Genomic DNA, 22,493 nt, shown 5'->3' on the forward strand with positions numbered 1-22,493 from the left:
ACATTAATCGTCACTTTACTTTGCTGCTATTTCAGTACGAGATCCATTTTGGTATAATAATTGGTCTCTACGTTGATGGGATACTGAAGATATTGCTTTACCTTGTAGTGGTCTTGAAGTAGTAGCTAAAGATGCATTTTTCCACTTTGGTTAGTTGATAAAGGATTCATACGGTCGACTCAACTAAATTTGGGATAGAGACATAGTTGGTGGACTATAAAGGTGACGAAGTTAGTTTTAGTATATGATTCATGAAAAGGAAAACTAACAAGAATCTGAGTTTGCAAAAGATCAAATTAGTTTGATGCAGAAGATGAATTTTTAAATGAATTGCAACTTGAAAGAAGCACAGATAAGATATTGCTCGCTAAAATAACGCAAGTTCGTTCTTGACTTTTAGTTCATACAATCGTGAATCTTTTTTTTTTTTTACTCATCTGCAAATTTGACAATCTTTTTGCCTATATTATCACTATTGAAGAGTCCAATACGAGCAGAGGGAATGTTTTCAACATCTTGTGAGATATCTTCAATGGCCTTAAGTTTTCCAGCTTGGAGGTACTCAACTGTTTTCGACAGGAAATCTGCATACACATTCATGTGATCATCTGCTAGGAATCCTTGGATGGTAATCCTCTTGTAGACTATATCCAACATCTCCGGAGCAGCTCGTGTGCTCAGAAATAACCCCGCACATGGCCACTCTGCCGAATAAGTTCATGTTTTCCACTATTGCTTCTACCATCCTGCCACCCACGTTGTCAAAGTAGACATCAATCCCCTGAGGGAAACATCTTTTAATAGCCGATTTATTGTCAGTTTCTTGTTTATAATTGAATGCATCGTCGAATCCAAGTGTCTCCTTGAGTAATATTACCTTTTCTTGTCTACCAGCAGAGCCAACAACATAGCATCCAAGTAATTTAGCATACTGTCCTACTAAATGTCCTATTGAACCTGAAGCAGCAGACACGAAGACTTTCTCCCCTGGCTTCGGCTTACACAATTCGAAGAATCCAGCATAGGCAGCAAGTCCACTGAATCCAAAAACTCCGACATGGTAAGACAAAGGAAAATCCAGATTAGGATCCAACTTATTCAACAGGGAACCTTCCTTTACTATAGTGTACTCTCCCCAGGTAAGTAGCCCTGCTACCAAGTCATCTTTCTTGAAATTGGGTCGATGAGAAACCAACACTCTTCCTACACCACAAGTGTCAAAGGACTCACAAGGAGTAATGGCAGTTGCAAAACTTATAGCTGAATGTGACGAACTTTGGCTCTTCATTCGGTTTATCTGATAAGGATCAATTGATACAAACAGGTTCTTGACAACAACTTCCTTAGACTCTGACTCAACTATAAGTGAGACGTTTTCGACTTTTATCTCAAAGTGTGACTATTCTGGTGCACCATTTATGTTGGTTTTTATTGCTATATATACTTGTTCATCCAAAGACAGAATATATATACTCCCTCTGTCCCATTTTATGTCGCACCCTTTTCTTTTTAGTCTCTCTCAAAAAGAATGTTATCTTACTATAATTAGAAACAATTTAACTTAAAAATTTTCATTAATAAAATGATTCACAACCATACAAATATATAAGGATTGGTTTAGACCACAAGTTTCAAAATCTTTCATTTTTGAAATTATACATTTGTATATTTCACGTGCATTTAATAATTTATACAATTTGACTTTCAATTTTTTTTGAGGAAAATGAGCGGTAATTTCACTTGTGAAAAGGAAAAACAATCCCATAAATCACGGGATTGTATCTCATTATAATTTCTTACCAAATATGACTTTTACCAAACAAAGAAAAATAAATTTAACTTGCTAAATAAATATGTCAAAAAATGACTTACTAAATAAAAAGTGATACGTATATTTATATAAATGAGCTATTTCCGGACATATAATTCTATTGGTAGATTATTCTGTATAAGTATAATTCTGTCAGTAGACTTTCTGGATATGAGTCAGAAGATTATAAAATTTGTATATGTATCGAAATATACAAATAAGTATATAATTTGTTGGATTGAGTATTGGAATCAAAATATACAAATAAGTATTGAAATATACAAATAAGTATACATTTTGGATATGAGTCGGAAGGTATATGTATCAAAATTAGGGCTGTACAGGGCAAACCGATAAACCGCACCAAACCGACAAACCGAACCAAACCGGAAAAAAAAACCGACTAGTGATTTGGTTTGACTTGGTTTGGTGTTTGAAAAAAAAACCCGACCATTATAGGGTTGGTTTGGTTTTAACTAAAAAAAGTCAAACCGAACCCAAACCAACCCGATTATAGATATACTATTTTTAAATTATGTTATACATGAAAATATTTATTAAAATGTAATTTATAAATATTTTTTAAAAAATTTTCATATTTTTTTTATTTCTTACATTTAGATTTGGACTTGAGAAGTCCATCTAAATAATATACAAAAAAAAAACCATCTTATAAAGTTATATTATAAAGTTAAAACTTCAAACAGTGTTCTGCCTTCATCTTATATGATGATATTTTGTACTATAACTCTTTTTAAGAAGCATTTCTCTGTGCTTTTTATTAGATACTATGAAAAATCCGAGAAACTCGAAAAAACCCAAAAAATCCGAGAAACCCGAAAAACCCGAGAAAAATTGATATAAAAAAACCCGACTTTTATTGGTTTGATTTGGTTTATAGATTTAATAACCAGACACAAATGATTTGGTTTGGTTTGTAAAAAATCCGAATCAATCCGGTCCATGTACACCCCTAATCAAAATATACAAATACGTATACAATTTTTTGAACTGAGTATTGGATTTAAAATATTCAAATAAGTATCGAAATATACAAATAAATATACATCAAGGTAGCAATATACAATTTCGAAATTATAAAAATATGAGTACAACTGTAGATCTAAATTGGCCGTAAATCTCCAAAATTCGTTTGAAGTTATACAAACATAACAATCTGAACTTTCAAAAGTTATACAAATTAATTTATACAATTTACCTCAATATCCAACTTTTTGTTCTTATCTTTGAAATTAAAAATATGCATCAGTTGTTGCATCTTCGCTTGCATCTTCACTGGATCGTTTCGGTGTTCTGATCTAATTTCTAGTTGATTAATTCAAGATTTAACAAGAGATCCTGCAATTTCTTGAAAATCTTGAGTTAGACCCAAAGAAAAAGATGAAAAAACATCCAATTTTTTTGGATACGTTTGTATACCTCAAGTGATTCTTTTGAAGGAGTTTATTCATCCACGACTTTGATTGTATCTAAGGAGAAAACTGAAAAACCAAAAGAAATCAGGATGATATACAAAATACAAATACAAAAAAAAAGAAGAAGAAGATTGAAACCACAATAAGAAAAATAATTTTAAAAAATTGAAACCGCCAGAAGTTGCCAAGAAATCTTGGTTCCACGTTTGAGAGGGAAAGAAGAATTTTTTAAAATTTTAAAATTTTATTATGAATGAGTTAATTAAGGAGAAAAATAAGTAAAAAGATTATAGAGAGAGAAAGTATAACTTTGTATAAGTGTGGAAATGGAATTATACAAAAACCAAATGTGGCCCACGTAAATACGATTAAAGGTTAGTGGCGAGGAGTAAATTATTCAAACTATAGCTATGTTAAATAATTAGGTAGTATGTATTTGCTTAGTCGCGTAATTTTTACATAAATCATTTCATAAAAAATAAAATAAAAAATTTAAAGTTAAATTGTTTTAATATAGAAGGTATCATTCCTCTTGGGACAAACCAAAAAGGATCATATCTCTTGGGACAAACCAAAAGGAAAGTGCATCATATATTTTGGCACTGGAGGGTGTAAGATTCTTTGAACAGTTTGCTTGAATATCAAATATACCTGCTGATCCTCATCAACTAATGTGAGTGTAAAGATATGGTATTTGGCCTAACTTAACCCAAAAGCTAGCTAATGACGAAGGATTGATCAAGTTCATATAAACAGACAACAATCCATTGTCCAACCAATGTGGGACTTAACCCACTCTAACACCCCTTCACATTCGAGCCAACTAGAGTGTGGACCAGAAGCTCAAATGGGGATAAACCTGACTCTGATACCATATAACATACATAGTCAATGAATTTTTTTTTCTTGTAGTATTATTCGAAGATTAAGAGCTATTTGTTGGTGTACAAGTAAATCTATCTAACGAAACAAAATTAAAAAAAACACTAAATATATATACCTATGATTATGCTATGAATACTATGAGTATATATGTCTACGTACATTCTCTAACAGACCTATACCCCAATTTTAAGCATTATTAAGCCCTTCTCAACAAATTTTTGGACCCTTTTTGATACTTGAAATTTTTTTAGAAGAAAAATATTCAAAGTCTATGGTCAAACAGATCTTTAAAAACATTTTTTCAAAATCTAATTCAAAATATATTGAAGTTCTTCGGTCAACGGTAGAAAAGATAAACATATGGACCCATATCCCAATTTTAAGCATTATTAAGCCCTTCTTAGCAAAATGTTCGGACCGTTTTTGGTACTTGAAATATTTTTTGAAGACAAATTTTCAGAATCTGATTTAAAATCAATGGTCAAACATATCTTTAAAGTAAATATTTCTTTTTTTTAAAATCTGATTCAAAATTTATGACAAATTTCCATCACCAGTAGAAAAGACAAACAACATTGGACTTCTACCCAAATTTTATGCATCACTAAGCCCTATATAATCCTTCACTTTGGCTCCTCACAATTAACTACTCCTACTTCCTTTCATCTCTTGTGATTCATTGAACAAGAGAGAAAAAAACAAAACCCTTGTATGCAATGACCATTGATAGTATAATCACAAATGGAAAATCACCTATGCTAGATAAGAAAAAGCCATTGATTTTTGATGCATCCCACATGAAACATGAGTTCAACATTCCCACACAATTCATCTGGCCTGACGACGAGAAGTCTTGTGCTGTAGCACAAGAACTTCCCATTCCCCTTATCGACTTGAAGGGTTTCTTTTCTGGTGACCCTGCCGCGGTCCAACAAGCATCTAGGCTTGTTGGTGAAGCGTGCAGGAGTCACGGTTTCTTTCTTGTTGTGAATCACGGAATTGATGCTAATCTCATCTCCAATGCCCATCGTTACATGGACACATTCTTTGAATTGCCTCTCTCTGTAAAGCAAAATGCTCAGAGGAAAATTGGTGAGGATTATGGCTATGCCAGCAGCTTTACTGAAAGGTTTTCATCAAAGTTGCCTTGGAAAGAGACACTCTCTTTTCGATTCTCTGCTAAAGAAGACTCATCTCACATAGTTGAAGAGTATTTCCAAAGGACATTGGGTGAAAGTTTTAACGATCTTGGGTAACGACAATTGACTACCTTAGTATTCATCTATTTCAATTTGTTTGTGTTACTTTGCTTTCTTTACTTTCTTAAATTTCAAGTCAAATCAAAATCAGACAAACAAATTGAAACAGATTTTTCTATTTTTTTCGATTATGTAAATGAATTAGCCTTTTCCCCCTTTAATTAAACAGGAAATTTTATCAAGAATATTGCAATTCCATGAGCACACTTTCTCTTAGGATCATGGAACTCTTAGGGATGAGCCTAGGCGTACAGAAGAGCCACTTCAAAGACTTTTTCGAAGACAATGAATCCATAATGAGACTCAACTACTATCCGCCATGCCAGAAACCAGAGCTCACCTTAGGAACAGGGCCTCATTATGATCCAACATCAATAACCATTCTCCATCAAGATTGTGTTAGCGGACTGGAAGTTTTTGTGGACAACAAATGGCACTCCGTCACTCCAAATTTCAATGCTTTTGTAGTTAACATAGGCGACACATTTATGGTAAGCAATGATATATATATACATCATGAGTGCTTAGGACGTACAACATGAACACGATGTTATACATATTTGGTTATGACATATTTGCAGGCGCTATCAAATGGAATATTCAAAAGTTGCTTGCACAGAGCAGTGGTTAACAACAAGACTCCTAGGAAATCACTTGCTTTCTTTGTTTGTCCAAACAAAGATAAGGTGGTGAAGCCACCAACTGAATTGGTGGACTCCAACAACCCTCGAATGTATCCCGACTTCACATGGCCTACCCTCCTTGAGTTTACTCAGAAGCATTACAGAGCTGATAACAACACTCTTCAAACTTTCTCAAATTGGCTTCAACAACACAATAATGCACAAGCTTAAGAGCTATACATATGAGATTCAAGATTGAAGACCTTGGAGTTTTCTTTATATATGTTGAATCTTTGCTTTAGAACTTTAAAAGTTTTTTTTACTGCAGTAATTTTATTAAGTTAGACCTAGTATTTCGAGTTGATTTCTATTGTTTGTTATGCAGTTGATGGAAGCTGAAATATTTTCAGCTGAAATACTCCAGTGCAACTTTTCTTCCATTGTTATTTTCCTGCCTTTCTTTTCTTTGAAAAAACTAACAGTTGGAATCTAGAGCAATTTTTCTTGAGGGATCTGTGAGTGATGAGAGGGATTATAAAAATGTTTTTTCACGAATGGCTCCTCTTGTTAATAATTGTGGTCTATGAGAATGAAAACTTACTTGGAAGCCCTTGATCTTTGGCAAGCTATGGAAGAGGATTATGAAATTAATTCGCTGTCAAATAATCCCACCATGCATAGCCCAAATAAAGAGTCACAAGGAGCAGAAAACCACGAAATCTAATGTGTAAGCAACTCCGTTTGTTGTTGTTTCAACAACTATTTTTACTAGAATTATGTTTCTCCCTTCTTTTGGTGCTTATCTAAAGAAAGAATATGTTGGAGGTGAAAGAATTAGTGGGATGCAAATATTGAATTTGATAAGGAAATTCGAGTTGCAGAAAATGAAAAAGTCGAGACACTCAAAGAAAACTCGGACAAAGCAATGTGGGAACAACCATACTGACTAATTTCATCTTGGGACTATACTTGAACAAACATGTTAAGTTTTTATCCGGACTAGCTTTGCTCGGACTCTTCAAAAATTTTCATGGGTGCGTGTTAATTGATATGCCACAACTAGAGATTTTTCTTTTATCCAATCATATATTATTAAAAGTGGGAAGCTCCAAAATAAAAAGTTGGATTACCATTTTATCCCTACACTAAATCAAACATCTAATTAATAAACTAATAAATGGTAAAATTGAAATTACCTCAAGGCTTAATAGTAAAATTTTAATTATTTCAAGACTTAATTACACACTTTAGGGTGATTAAACAAGAAGTTTAACAGCCCTATTTGTAAGTTTACCTGCATTCCTATTTTAATGCTCCATCTTCCTATCTACTAAAACTAGACTAGATGAGTAGATTCCAAGTTCAGAGAACAGTAAATAGTTCCTTATTAAAAGCAATATTAATTGTCTTACTTAGGACTAATTATGATTTATATTTTTCATCTTTCCATCTATTCAAAGATTACTAATTACGTACCAGATTTAGAATTGAAAATTGAATTTGAACAGACATTTTCACTACTATTTAAGAACTGAATTATTATCATTAGAGAATGAAAGAAATTGCAGTTCAACTAGGGAAGAGGATAGATTAAAGAAATCATCACATGTACGACAGGAAAAAATGACAAAAGAAGAAAGAAAAAAAAGGAGTAAATAGAATACAGGGGGGAGAAGAACTTGAAGACTTTCTTAGATGAAAGAAGTATTCTGCCTGTCTTATTCCTTAAGCATAATTAGCTTATATACAAGATTACAAGCCTAAAGTTAGACTAAGGATCCAAACTGATTAGCTCTAATTAAGGGCTAATTATATCGCTAAATATACACCTACCAAATATAATAACTATACAAAATCAAAATATATTATCATATATTCTAACACCCCCCCCCCTCCCCCCGCAGTCGTAGCGGGAGGCTCCCGAACACTAAGACTGTCCTGAAAATCTTCAAATAGAATCAAAGGAAGACCCTTGGTAAAGATATCAGCAATCTGATAACGAGATGGTACATGTAAAGTACAAACCTGGCCTCGAGCAACCTTTTCACGAACAAAGTGAATATCCATCTCGATATGTTTAGTGCGTTGATGTTGAACAGGATTACCAGCAAGATATATAGCACTAACATTATCACAATACACCAATGTAGCCTTCTTAATGGGACAATGAAGTTCCAAAAGAAGATTACGTAACCAACACGACTCAGAAACCACATTAGCAACCCCTCGATATTCCGCCTCAGCACTAGATCAAGACAAAGTAGGTTGCCGTTTAGCGGACCACGAGATCAAGTTATCACCTAGAAACACACAATATCCTGATGTCGATCTGCGGGTATCCGGACATCCACCCCAATCCGCATCTGTATAGGAAATGAGAGTGGATGTAAAGGATGGATATAAATGAAGACCATAATCCAGGGTACCCTGAATATAGCGCACAATGCGCTTGAGAGCAAGCATGTGTTCATCTTTCGGGTCATGCATGAATAAACATATTTGTTGCACCGCATATGTGATGTCGGGCTGTGTGAAGGTGAGATATTGAAGAGCCCCTGCAAGGCTCCGATAGAGAGTAGGATCTGCATAAGATGTGCGAGAAGTAGCACTCAGCTTCGGTTTAGTATCAACCGGAGTAGGAGATGGCCTACAGGATGACATGGCAGCTCTGTCAACGATTTCTGATGCATACTTCTTTTGTGATAAGAATAGGCCACCTGCATGAGGAGTAACTGCAATACCCAAGAAATAACTCAAAGGGCCCAAGTCCTTCATAGCAAATTCCGAGCTAAGAAGGGAAATTATGGACTGTCGAAGATCATCAGAAGAAGCAGCTAAAATAATGTCATCCACATATAATAATATATAAGCCATGTGAGTACCTTGACGATAAATGAAGAGAGAGTGATTAGAAATACTATGAGAAAACCCAAGAGTGGAGACATAGTCAGCAAACCTCTTATACCAAGCTCGCGGAGCTTGTTTGAGGCCATATAGAGATTTCTTCAGTAAGCACACATGAGTAGGATGATCAGGATCCCGGAACCCCATAGGTTGATGCATGTAAACGGTCTCTTTAAGTGCACCATGTAGGAATGCATTTTTGACAACAAGTTGGTGAATAGGTCATGATTTGGAGAGAGCCAAGCTGAGGATGGTATGAATAGTAGCCAGTTTGACTACCGGGCTAAATGTCTCACCACAATCAATGCCCTCCTTATGGCATGACCGTTTGGGCCACCCGAATATATGATAATATATTCTAACATTAGATATTCTTAGTTCCTCACATAGATATCTTTATTTTTTTCCATTAGAAGATTAGTGTCTTTTATAATTTCTTTTGCAATTCTGATTAAGTCAGTGTGGTATTTTGATCTTTTAGCTATTGTTATGAGCTTTTGGAATAATATGTATATATGAAGTCAAAGGTATCATTCTTCTTTTATCACTTTTATATTTAGGATGTAATTTGCCTTTTAAGTTTATGAACTTTTTAAGTGTATCTTTATGTATTATTAAGTTAAATAATACAAATTTTTCAAGCTCTGTTTCTCATTAAAATAAAAATAGACAACGTGATTTTTTTCTCCAAACATGAGTACAAAAAAATATTTCCAATTATATTAGATCATAAAAAACACACACAATTAAGAGACTATATCATCTTAATTAACTTCACATGTTTCTTGTTTGATGGTAAATGCACTATCCGTTCTTATGAATTTTATTTAATAAATAAAAATGTAATTGGCAAAATTAATATTGTGATTTAAGTATTTTCTATTTTATCACACAATTTTAAATATAAAGAATTTATATAACAATGATACGGGATAAATGTGCAACGCACGTTCCGAGAGAGTAGTCATAATAAATCATAAAGACAAATGGACTCGTTTTGTTGGAAAGAAGTTATCTCCAAATTAGTTATTTCAAGATTGTTGTCCCACCTTCAATTCAGAAAAAAATAACACTATAGTTCCGAAACATGTTATCCCGACAGGACTCTCACGTTTCTTAACTTTAGTAAAAACAATTATAACATTACAAGAACAAAAAATCCAGTAAAATAACAGAAAAATTAGCTAAGTACCGTACCTGTTCCTTGTACTGCTCTCATTAACACTACCTATAAATTGACCAAAATTAGAGAAAAGATTATTTCTTTTCACAAAAAAGGGTGAAAATCAGATTCCTAGCGAACAGCAAAAACAATTGTGCTAAATTTATATTAGTACTAGTTGAAGTTTTATTCAAAAAGATTTGAAATCGCATGTCCAAACGACACCTTAGACACAAATTGAGACATTAATTAATTAAGCAACAATAACAATAATAATCCACTAGTGGCGTCTAGGGAGGATAGAGTGTACTCAGACCTTACGAGTTACAGATCCATTAGGAGGTAGAAAGGTTGTTCCCGATAGACTCTTGGCTAAAAAAAAAAGCCTATCAAAGCAAATCAAAAAAAGAAATAACAGACCTGAACAAATCATGACAAAAATACTATACAAAGCATTCTAAAAAAAAGAACGATAACTAACAACAAAATAATGTCGTAATCGAAGTATAAGAGACTGTAACAAAATATTAATTAGTTGAGCATAAAAGTTTAATTTACCTGCGAGGGAATGGGAGTCATCAAGAGGGAATGAAGAGCATAAATGACTGGCTATGAGGAAGGAAATAACGGAAGTGGAGAAATCATGGCAAAAATACTCTCTTTGATTTTGTTTCCTTCTTTGTACCTTCCCTTTGAATTGAGAGAAGGACTGGGAATTGACTCCCCTCGATTCGAAATCTGAAAGAAGGATATGGAGTTTATCCAACGAATGCTCTCTCGTGGCGGTATACGGATTTTCGAGGGCTCGAGCTCCTCGTCTCAGCTAATCCCCCGTTGGATCAAGGACTGTCATGATCCTTATAATCTCGACCTTGATCTAGAATGAGTCATTTGCCTCTATTTCGGCCAGGTACATGATTTAGAATTTTGAGTTTAAGAATTTTGAATTCTAAAAAGTGCAGCTTAATTATTGAGCTCTGCGAAACCCGTGACCGAACTGCAGCTCCGATCCGAGGAACATGAGTCGGACCTTGAGGAGTTTTGTCTGTTTTCTTATTGTTTGTTGGTTTTTCAGCAAGAATAATTGAAAGTCGAGAATATTAATAGTTCATAGACTATGAACTTTTATTATAGTTCAAACTCCATTTTGAAGGAGAACTAGTTTCAATCACTTCCAAAAAAATCAGAATTTTCTTCTTGAAAAATGTTCTGTGATTATTTCAACAGATATTTAGATTGAATCAATGAAAAAGAAAAAATAGTAGTGTTTTCCGATGGAAAAATTAGGAAATTTGCTTGTATTCAATGAAAATCTGTTTCCTATCATAAGTTTTCCCAATGAGTTGGTTCGGTAGAAAATGAATAGAAAAATCATGTTTTATAACACAATTATTTCATTAATTTGCAGTGGAAAAAACAATTGTTTTTAGTAGTGAATATTATGATTTTTTTTTGAAGATTAAGTGGAGCAAGTTATTAAATTTCTAACTTGAGCATGATGATCAATGCACGGGGAACAGTGGAGCTATGAATGATATCTATAGGGATACTCTAAACTTTGGTACTATACAAAATTAGTCCATGAAATATGACTTCTCAATTTAGCCCATCTAAAAATTAGATTGATATATAGTTTACATTGATCCACGAGTAACTTTATTAAAAAAAATTCAAAAAGACAATTTGCTTTTGTTATATATATATATATATAGCCATAGTATTGGGGGGGCGGGGGGGGGGGACTTCTATTAGGCATTAGGTACTTTAAAAAACTACTATTAAAGAACAAACAAGAACATTAGAACTTAAAAAGAACTGAACGAGTTATATTATGACTAGCTTTTTAATTCATTTTGACCCGCTCATTTTATTAATTTAGCCTATTTTAATCCGTCTAAATTCAACTCATTTGAGACCCCTAATCCTATGGTTATTTGCAGGAGCATATGGAAAGATGTGTATGGAAATAAACAACTCTGTATTCAGAGTATTGTTTACCAGACAACTAACACTGATAAACAATTGATTTACTTGACATTCCCTTGGGTAAAGATTGAGCTCCAATGGTTTGATAGTGAGCCTTAAGATTCTTGGGTACAAAAGTTTGATGGTTCCTCCATTGGACTCTGGAGTTTGAGCAATGTCTTTTGCAAAAGACTACTTTTGGTTAAGTCACGAGTTATATTTATGTATATATATTGGTTTCCCATCCGGTGTCAAGTACTAGTATTGAAATTCAATACCGAATTGGGGGAACTGCTCCCTATTAAAAAAAATTCCACACTTAGATTTTGAACTCGAGACCTCTAAAATCATTATTTTAGCTAAAATTCTTCACACAAAAGTTTTTAAATATTTCACATACTCCTTCCGTTTTCTTTTACTTATCAAATTTTGATTTGACATGCCTATTAAAAAATAATTATTTATATAGTGAGTTTACTATTTTATCCCTATTAATTGATAGAAGGAGGTCACGGGTTCAAGTCTTGGAAACAGCCTCTGGCAGAAATGCAAGGTAAGGCTGCGTACAATAGACCCTTGTGGTCGGGCCCTTCCCCGGACCCTGCACATAGCGGGAGCTTTAGTGCACCGGGCTGCCCTTTGCCCTTTACTCACTACATTTTCAAAGACATTAACTTAATGTTAATAAATTGAGGGTATAATATAAAGAAAAAAATTGTCCTTTCTTGATTGTCAAAATTGACAAGTAAAAAGAAAAATCAAATTAAGAAATATTTAACAAGTAAATAGAAATGGAGGGAGTATTTGCTTGAGTGTAAATATCGAGGGTAAGTAATCATTCGCACAAATGCCCATACATTTGGTCTCTAATCTTTTCCTCTTAGAAATCGTTTGTCTTTAATTTTTATAATTTGCAAGGCAAAACAAAATTTTCAGACATTAGGCATACCCCATATGACATAAGTTCAATGAAAGAAATTATGTCCAAGGCAATGAAACACATGTTATGTCCCAAGACACAAGTACAGGGCATAAGTTCACTGATACAAGTTTATACCATATGTTATATGTGATATGGCATACATTCAGCAGTAGAAGTTATGCCTCAAGATAAAAGTTCTCTAATAGTTTTGCATTGCGAATTAAAAACTGCAAACGTTATGCTTCAAAACATTCATTCTCTAAAGAGTTTTGTCCAGCGAAATTAGTTATGCCTCAAGACAAACATTCTCTTAATGGTGCAATAGAAAGATATTTCAAAAGACATAAATCAGGGATCATTACAGAAATAGTAATAAACATCTACCTCACATTAGTCTACATACAACAGACATTCAAGGTAAGGAGAAGCTTGTTCAACATTTTGTTGCGACGAACTTGACTTAAAACTACTACCAACAATGTGTGATGCAATTAGCAGATATAGGCAAGTCCTCCTCTATACACTGCACATGGTAATAACATTAGTACATCACAAAGGAACGGTAAAAACAAGGGAAAGCCCGCGTTTCTTCATTGTGCTCCACGCAGTTACAGGTGGTGGATTAGTTGTTAGGTTGTTCTTAACATAGCTTTTTCACTTCCTGAAAGTTTAATACAGAAGAGTTAATAAAAAACCTCATTGACTACTCATGACAAGTAAAAGAAGGGCTATCCAGAAAACAACACATGAAGAGCACCGGCACATTTTACATTTACCATGTACTAAACACAACCTGCTGGCCTTTTTGAGCAGAAAAGACGAGCTCATGCTGCATGAAAGCGGTGCACAAATGGTATACGTAGTCTATAAATACCAAAAGAAAATAAAAACTAAGGGTCAAAAAATATACTCATACTGATCCATATGCAACATATTGACCTGCCAAAAAAATGGGTTAATTGATTCAGAGCTGGAGCACTTCACAAAAGACGCCCTGCCTAGCTCCATCAAATCTAACTCACAAGAATTTCCACATGCAAACCTTTTGGCGTTTTAACATTTTTCCCTCTTATTATTTCCACTAAAATGTACAGCTAAAGTTACCTTGGCTACGTCTCATTTCTCCCCTTTTACCTTTGTTTAGTGTCTCACAGATGATGCAAATCAAGAAATAAAACCACAACAATAACTAAATCCATGTTTCAAATTCTTGAAATTGTTTTACCACGAGGATTATATATGTTTCCTGGTCTCTACATGCTTGGCTACATTAACTTTGGTCAGATTTCACAGTCACAAGTAAAAGTTGATAACATAACAAAATAAGAGTTTCCATTTAAATGATGCATCGAAAAAGGCTATGCATCTCTAAGTTGGTAATACGTAACCATAGCACCTAAGAATTCTGTAAAAGGTCCAGATGCATATACATCAGCCACTCTATTTAGGAACAAAGATAAAAGAGCTCTTTATAGCAGGGAAACTTCTTTTCCAAAATAATGACGATGAAAAGTATTTGTACTTTAGTAACTTAGAAGACAGAACCATCTTAAACAAAGCTGTAAATCCAAAATTTCTCTACATTATCCTGTTCATTGGCACCTCCAATCTACTCTAGTGACCATACCAGCTAAATATGGTTCCTCAACTGCTTTCTCCTTCCAACTCTTTTTTGTTCAAAACAATGTTATTTACCAAACTGAAAGAAGATTCAGCCATTAATTGACCAAATAACAGAATACAATAACATAGTGTAATCCCACAAGTGGGGTCTGGGAAAGGTGGGTGTACGCAGCCTTACCCCTGCCTTGTGAAGGTAGAGAAGTTGTTTCCAATAGACCTTCGGCTCAAGTAAAGCATATAAAAAAATCAAGTATGTAAAGCAAACATCGTCGAAGAAGTCATGCTAAAAACAATGAACAAATATGTAACAGAACGGGAAAATAAAAGAAAATTAACAGTAAGCTATAAGCAGCAGAGAGGAACACCAAAACTGGATAGTAGGTCTTACTTAACTCGATTCCATAATTCCCATACTTGCTTTTCTTCCATTATTAAGTTTCACCAAAGAAGACTAGTAAAAGTAGGCCCTGGATCAAAAAAGTAACCCTGTCATGGGTTACACAGATTCCCCTGCCATGATTTCCGTGTCCCTGATGATCTTTATGCTTAGTTTGTCTTGTCTAGATGCAAAAAACCCCTTACAGAACTTCTCAAGAATAGAAAAACAAAGTACTATTCAATTTATTTAGAGGTAACACTAAAAACTATAACCAAATAATAGTTCTTGTGACAAGTTGTATCATGGAACTATGCAAAAAGGAGAAAGAAAAAACAAGATAACAGAGAATATTTATTGTAAAGATGTTGCATATGTGATACATCTTATTCTATAGTTGAAAAAAGAAACAAATAGACAACACATGCTGAAAAATGTATTAAGCGGAGCTCTTACGTGTCGTAAGTCATGGGATTGTCATTCATCTGAGCTTCTGCAGCCTTCATTGTTGCTGTGGAATTGGTTCATTTTGTAAAACGGGAGAAATTAGGCTTTCAGTGTAGATTTCCGCCTCAAGACAGGCATCAAAGTTAGTCACCTCCGGATATCTGATGGAATCATCATTCGGATTATATATCATGAAAATTGATCCAAACACGAGCAAAATTTCACCTTTTTTGGACATGCAAAGGGGTGGAGAGAACATATACTTCCCAGGATCATTAGGACATCTGATGGTATACATTTTTTCCCAAGAATCTTTAACCCCATACTCCTTCATAACCCACACATCTGCCCGAGTTTTGTGAAAATTACAAAGCACGGAAAGATTGTTTTCCAACACTCCCAACACAAAATCAAAATTTCCTTTTTCATAACAGGGCTGCTCCACCTTTCCCCATTTCTCATCCGTCAAATCAATAGAAATGATATCCCAGGCATTATACTCACCAAGACGAGCAGTAGTAGCCCAATGAAGCTTCCCCTTCAGAAACTTACCCGAATCATTCAATAACACCCCACCCTGAAAATCATCAACATTTCTCCAAGAATTGCTCTTTAGACCATATATCTTCACCTCAACATCATACGAACCGCCAGAACCAAAAATACAGAAAATACCCACTACCTTATAATCATCATAAACCTCGTCATATCCAAAACCATACATGAAATAGTAACCACACCTCAGCGTAGGCCTAGAATCAGGCAATTTCTTGAACTTCCTAATCGACGGGTTCCACAAAAATAAATCATTCTCCTCAATAGCAAGACAAATCAACCCATTCACAGAACCCACAATCCAAACAGATTTATGAGGATTTTTCATAGGATAATCCAAATCAAACGCCTCAGTAACAGACCCATATAATAAAGAACCAAGAGAACAGTCCTTAAGATTGTATTCAGGTTGAACAAAACTCAACATAAGCCTATGGTGAGTGTATTCCTTGTTATTAGCAGATAAACTGAGATGGGTATTGATAAAATCAGAGCTAGAAATTAAACCGAGCCAAGACTTCGAAACACACCTGAACTGCAAAAGGGATTTCACTGGAACCCTTGTGAGGATTTCAGTGATCAATTCTTCTGGCAAAATAGGGATTGTAAAGGTTGAATCTTGCATCGAAGTTGATGGAAATTGAGAATGATTAATGGGTTTACACCGTTTTGGGTTTTGATGGTTTTTTTCATCTTCTTCGGATTCCATTTTTGGGTTGCAGAAATGGTTTGATTGTTTTGCTCTGCAATTTTGGAAGATTCTCGGTATCCCTATTCCTACACGTTTTACTTTTCAGTGAATTTCCCACAAATTGTACTGTAGACTGTTTTGTCTCCAAAGTAAAATATTTTAGTCCTCCAATAATACTCATTTCATGTGGCATTTTTTGACTTTTAAAAAAATATTTTTGAAACTTATAATCTAAAACAATTTTTAGATGTTTGTGTGGTTGAGATTTATTTCATTAAAGGTAAAAAAAAGAATTTAATTATTTTTTATTATAATAAGGTCATATTTATTTTGGGACAAACTAAAAAAGAAAAGAATGCCACATAAAATGAGATAGAGAAAATATCATTTAAAAAAATATTCCCTCAGTCCCATATTAGTTAACATGTATACTAAAAATACTTGTCCCAAAGTAGTTGTCAATTTAAACAATCGAAAGAATTAATTATCTTTTTTTCAATTTTGTTCTTAATATTAATTATTCTAGAATTAAAAGGTACATAAATAAATAAAGATTAAAGAATTAATAAGGGATATATTAGTCAAATAACACTCCTAATTAATATTTTTTTAAGGATTAATCAAAATCTTATCATGATAATTAAAAAAGGATGGAGGGAGTATATCAATTAACAATTAGTTTCCACCAATCTACTTACCCTTAATTAATAATATGGAGAGATTAATATAGTGAAAAAGAGAGTAGGGTTGTTCACAAGTCGATTTGAGTTGATTATTGGTTAAAATTAAAACTAAATCAATTGAACTAGTTTTTAAAGTTTTAAATACATTTATTAGTTTGGGTGTTATCGATTTTGATTCGATCGTTTGGTTATTAATCATACATGAAAATAAAATTAAAAGACAAGGTGGGGAATATAAAAACAAAATAACAATAAGAAATTGATGAAGAAGCAACAAATCACTTCCCAGTATTACATCACATGTCGGTGTCAGATGAACGGATTGAGTTGAAAATAGACAGGTCAAAATGAGCCGACTCCAAAACTTGCTCAAGAGTTACTTGGGCCAAAATAGACTGGATGAAATGGACTAAAACGCACATCATAACTAATCAATTCGCGCAACTCTTACTAAGTTTTATTTTCATTTTACTTATAAACCATGACCCTCTCTTGCTCTCACATAGATACAACTAGTCTGTTCTGTTCTTTGTAGATATGGGGCTGTAAATTATGCTGAAAAGCTATAGTCAATGAATGTAAGAGAGCAAGTAACTCAGCTTGGAAAACATTTGTAATTTTAGTTGAAAATGTAAATCCTAAAATCCATCCACCACTGCACTCAATGAAGTGGGTGAAAATCATGAGGTCTCAGGTTTAAATTCTAGTAGAAACATAAACACGAGATGATTTCTTTCCATTTCTACTAATTTCTAGTCTTGGTGGACAGAATTCCCTGGTACCTGTTGCCAGTGAAAGGTGACAATTATCTCGTGGAGATTCGTACAAGCGAGCCTGGACACCACGGTTATTAAGAAATACATGACTGAACTGTGAAAATTCTAGAATACCTAGAAAGAATTTCCAGATGCAATCACAAGCTGAACTCTTACCACTAGATTAAAGCACTGGAGTTTCTGAAACAATTTGCATATAATAATAGCTTATGAATCCAGTACATATAAGGGGAAATCACTAACAAAATCCAAAAGCAATATAGTCTTAAAATATCCTTTGCATGTGCAATGTCTGTAGTTGAAATAACAAATATAATTTAATCACCTTGAGGAAAATGGATATAGTGAAACTCTTACTAGTTATTTGTTATTTGATTGTCTTGATTTGAGCTTTTTTCGCATGTATTTTTGTTGCATCACTAGTCCGACCCTGCGTTAGAAAAGGAGAAACTAGGCTTTCAACATGGATTTCCGCATCATCTCGATAATGATCAAAGTTAATCATGTTTGGACTGAATGAGTTATCCTTTGGATTGTATAGCTTGAAACTTTGTGCACACCCAACCAAAATTTCACTTTTATTTGACATGAAATAGGGTCGAACATACATATATGGATTACCATCATAATTGATGGTAAACATTTTTGTCCAAGATTCTTTAACCCCGTACTCCTTCATAACCCAAAGAGATATATACTTTCCCTTGTTATAACAAAGGACAGAAAGATTACTACCCAACACTTCTAGCCGTGAAACAATATCTCCTTCCCCATAGGAGGGATTCTCTACCTTTCCCCATTTCTCATCAGCCAAATCAATAGAAACGATGTTCCAACCAGTATTCATGGTCATATTTTCAAGAACAGTAGTAGTATTAGAAGCCCAATGAAGTTTCCCTTTCACAAACTTACCGCAAGCATTACAAAATAACCCAATTGGAGGACAGCTAAGATCAACACTTCTCCAAGAATTATTCATTAGGCTATATATTTTGACCTCAACTGGAATTGAACTGACATACGTTGATTCAAATAGAACGAGTACTACCTTATAATCATCCTGAAACTCATCATCTATAAAACCACAATGATAATGGTATTCAGATAGTCCAGTTTCAAAACTAGGCAATTTGCTGTACTTTCTAATCGATGGATTCCATAGAAACAAGTCTTTTAATTCATTGTCAATACAAGTCAGACAAATCAATCCATTCGCGGAACCCAAAATATAAAAACTTTCGTAAGGTTTTTTTCATGGGAATATTCAAGTCAGATGTCTCTGTAACAGAATCATAAAGTAAAGATCTAAGAGGATTGTTCTTGGGCCCAATAAACCTCACCATAAGCCTATGGTGAGTGTTTTCCTTGTTACTAGTCGATAAGCTGAGATGAGACTTCACAAATCTAGGACTAGAGATTAAATCAAGCCAGTATTTTGAAATCGACCTGTATTGCAAGAGTGATTTCACCGGAAGCCTTAAAAAAGATTTCAGTGATAAGTTCTGGTGGAAGGTTAGGGATTGTCAAACTCGAGTCTTGTGGAAGGGAGGGTTCATCTCCCTCAGATTCCATTTTGGTTGCAAATATTTTTGATTTGCATGGGGAGAATATGACTGTGACTATGGTATTATAAAAAGTCTCAAAAAAGTTGCCTTCTTTATATTAGAAAACCTACTACTTATTTTTTCCTCATTCATTAACTGTAAAGCAACAATTCTATTGTCAATAAAGTACTATATACTACTTTTTTTTTCCTCGAGAAAAAATTAGAGTCATCAATATAGGTCAGCTTAGTCCATCTCGTGAATTATTAGGGTTGGCCTAAAAATTTTGATCTCATTTTAAAACGAGGATTTTTAGTCTGGCCCAAGTAAGTATGCTGACCTATCAAATTCCAAAGTCCATGTGGGTATTGACACTATTAAAAAATTACTATTTTTTTATTGAAATTTTCTATAAAAAAATATTTTGTGGTTTTTCTCACATATATTTTGATTGGATTAGTGAGAAAAGAAAAAATATTTAGTGGCAATTCCTAATATTTCAATGACAATTTATTTTGCACCATGTGTTTTTCCAATGAGTTCTTTCAATGAAAATAACAACAACAACAACAACAAACCCAGTATAATCTCATAATGTGGGGTCTGGAGAGGGTAGAGTGTACGCAGACCTAATCTCCACCTTGAAAGGTAGGTCGGCTGTTTCTGAAAGACCCTCGGCTTTAAGAGAGGACAAGATAAAAGGTCAGATAGGGGCAAGCATATAGAAAACAAGATGAAAACAGGAATAGCAAAAAGAGAAAGTCGTGGTAGAGTGATACGGGAAGAAAGAGACATTAACTACTATAAATAAATAAGATAAGATAAGATAGATAAGACAGTCAAAGTACAACGGCGCCACAACTATAAACAGCAATACAATGCAGAAATCAAAAGGCAATAAACAATGAGCAGAACTACAACTACTATGGTGCAAAGGATGAATCACCTAGCCTTTTATCCTAATCTGAGTCCTCCACAAAGGAAATTATAGTGCGCTAATGCGCCTACTAATAGGGTAGGATAACGCGACTATGTACTAGTCTTCTACCCTAATGTGGGTCCTCCACACACTCCTATCTAAGGTCATGTCATCTTTTATATCAAATATTTCTCATTGATTCACGAAAAAGCCATTTTTTCTAATCAATAGTGTGACAGCTCTAGAGAAAATGATAAAATTAGTCACTTATGTTCAATGGTAGGTTAGAAATAGTCCCCTAAATATATACAGAACAATTTTGATTTTTAGAATTTGTCAATAGTTAACAGTTTGTTCTTTATCAAATAATCACCGAACTTCGTCTGTTAAATTAGACGGGAACAATGAAAAAGAAAAAAAAATGCGGAAACTCATATTTAGAAGTAGATGTTTGGGCAATTCAGATTGGATATGAAAACTCCGGTTTGAATTTTTGATTATCTTAAGTTCAATTTCAGATTAATCAATATGGTTATTTCGAATTTTCAGTTTCGACCACTATAAGTGAGTTTCTTTTTCATGCCAAATTGCACCAATAGTTCCCCATTCCCACCATAATCATCCAAATAAATTGTTCATCCAAGCAATAAAACTATTATCAAGGAAATTCTTAATCTAAGCAATGTAAAATCATGTCTAAATAGATCATACTACTAATAGTTCATATTCAAGTTGTTAACAACATTCAAGCAGATTTTGATAATGACAAATGAGAACCAGGTTCACTTGCTGGATGGTGAAGTAGGCAGACGCGGAAAACTGTACAAATTCTTATACGAGTCAATAAGGAAAGACGATACAATAGAACTCCTATAAGGAAAAACAATAAAATTAAAGTTGTACTTTCCTTGTAGGACTCAACTAGTTTGGCTGGGGCGGCACATCTGTTAAAAGATAACGCAGGTGTCCTAGGTCTTCAAAAATCAATGCTATAAAAGGAAAAGATCGCACAAAGGATTTCTTGGCTTTGCAAATCTGAAATCGAATTTCTCAAGCAAAAGGCAAGGCAGAGTTCCAAGAGAAAAACATCGAAGAAAGAAGAACTAAAGATAGATTTTCTTTCTGAAAGTTAATTCATGTGTTTAAAATCTACTTAGGAATATTATTGAGTTATGATTTTCTAAGGTAGAAAATGAGGCTTGTAACAAGAAGTGGTTTGACTTCTTGGAGAATTTGAGTTGCGATTATAGTTAATCGTTAGAGTTTAGGTACTTCAAAATCATGAACCAAATGAGCTTACTGAGGATATTCTTCTAACTATGGACAATGCCCCTACAGAACCTGGTTCTCTGGTATCCTACAGGAGACTCTTTTGATCTAGTCGGATTTGTTGATGAAGACTATGTATGCTATCTTGTAAATAGAAAAAGCACATCGGGTATGTCACATTTTCTTGGACTATATCTGGTGTCACGGGCCATAATAAAGCAAAACTCAGTTGCCTTATCCACTGCTGAAGCGAAGATGCTTTATAATTTTATTGGTTTTGATAATTAAAATACATAATATAATTATATTTTTTCTTTAATATTTAGTCATGTAATTAATACTAATTTGACTAATTTTTGCATGATTTAGTACTTTAAAATTATGATCATTTTCATTATGACTTATTAATTTATAATATTTGTTTTATATAATTTCATTATTATTTTTAGTTGAATATTTTAGTGTCATCGTGAATCACATATTTTGTATTATTTTCTTAAAAAATACCTTAGTTGTTTTTTGGTAGGATTTAGGAAATATTTGAAGCATAAGTTAATTATATATTTGTATGAATACTTTACGGAAATCCCAAAAACTCAAAAAATCCAAGTTTTATCAATTTTGTTTGATTTATAGATTTAAAA

General features: G+C 33.7%; 3 protein-coding genes and 2 pseudogenes across 3 annotated transcripts; 1 reads left to right on the forward strand and 4 right to left on the reverse strand.

Moving 5' to 3' along the window:
- Positions 1-429: 429 nt before the first annotated feature.
- On the reverse strand, positions 430-3,101 carry LOC129883728 (NADPH-dependent oxidoreductase 2-alkenal reductase-like; annotated as a pseudogene).
- A 1,746-nt stretch (positions 3,102-4,847) lies between these two features.
- On the forward strand, positions 4,848-6,244 carry LOC129881903 (gibberellin 20 oxidase 1-like). The gene is made up of 3 exons (XM_055956018.1): positions 4,848-5,383; positions 5,560-5,881; positions 5,972-6,244. The coding sequence occupies exons 1-3, from the start codon at positions 4,848-4,850 to the stop codon at positions 6,242-6,244; spliced, it is 1,131 nt and encodes a 376-aa protein (XP_055811993.1).
- Positions 6,245-8,263: 2,019 nt separating this feature from the next.
- LOC129883729 (uncharacterized mitochondrial protein AtMg00810-like) lies at positions 8,264-9,064 on the reverse strand. The gene has a single exon (XM_055958337.1). The coding sequence runs from the start codon at positions 9,062-9,064 to the stop codon at positions 8,264-8,266; it is 801 nt and encodes a 266-aa protein (XP_055814312.1).
- A 4,184-nt stretch (positions 9,065-13,248) lies between these two features.
- Positions 13,249-16,810, reverse strand: LOC129883249 (F-box/kelch-repeat protein At3g23880-like). The gene is made up of 2 exons (XM_055957873.1): positions 15,422-16,810; positions 13,249-13,627 (listed from the first exon to the last, which is right to left on the reverse strand). Exon 1 carries the CDS (start codon positions 16,674-16,676, stop codon positions 15,468-15,470), a length of 1,209 nt encoding a protein of 402 aa, XP_055813848.1. The 5' UTR covers positions 16,677-16,810; the 3' UTR covers positions 13,249-13,627; positions 15,422-15,467.
- Positions 16,811-18,396: 1,586 nt separating this feature from the next.
- LOC129883730 (F-box/kelch-repeat protein At3g23880-like) lies at positions 18,397-19,795 on the reverse strand (annotated as a pseudogene).
- Positions 19,796-22,493: the final 2,698 nt, after the last annotated feature.

This window comes from Solanum dulcamara, chromosome 3, assembly GCF_947179165.1.
Source record: "Solanum dulcamara chromosome 3, daSolDulc1.2, whole genome shotgun sequence".
Taxonomy (NCBI): domain Eukaryota; kingdom Viridiplantae; phylum Streptophyta; class Magnoliopsida; order Solanales; family Solanaceae; genus Solanum; species Solanum dulcamara.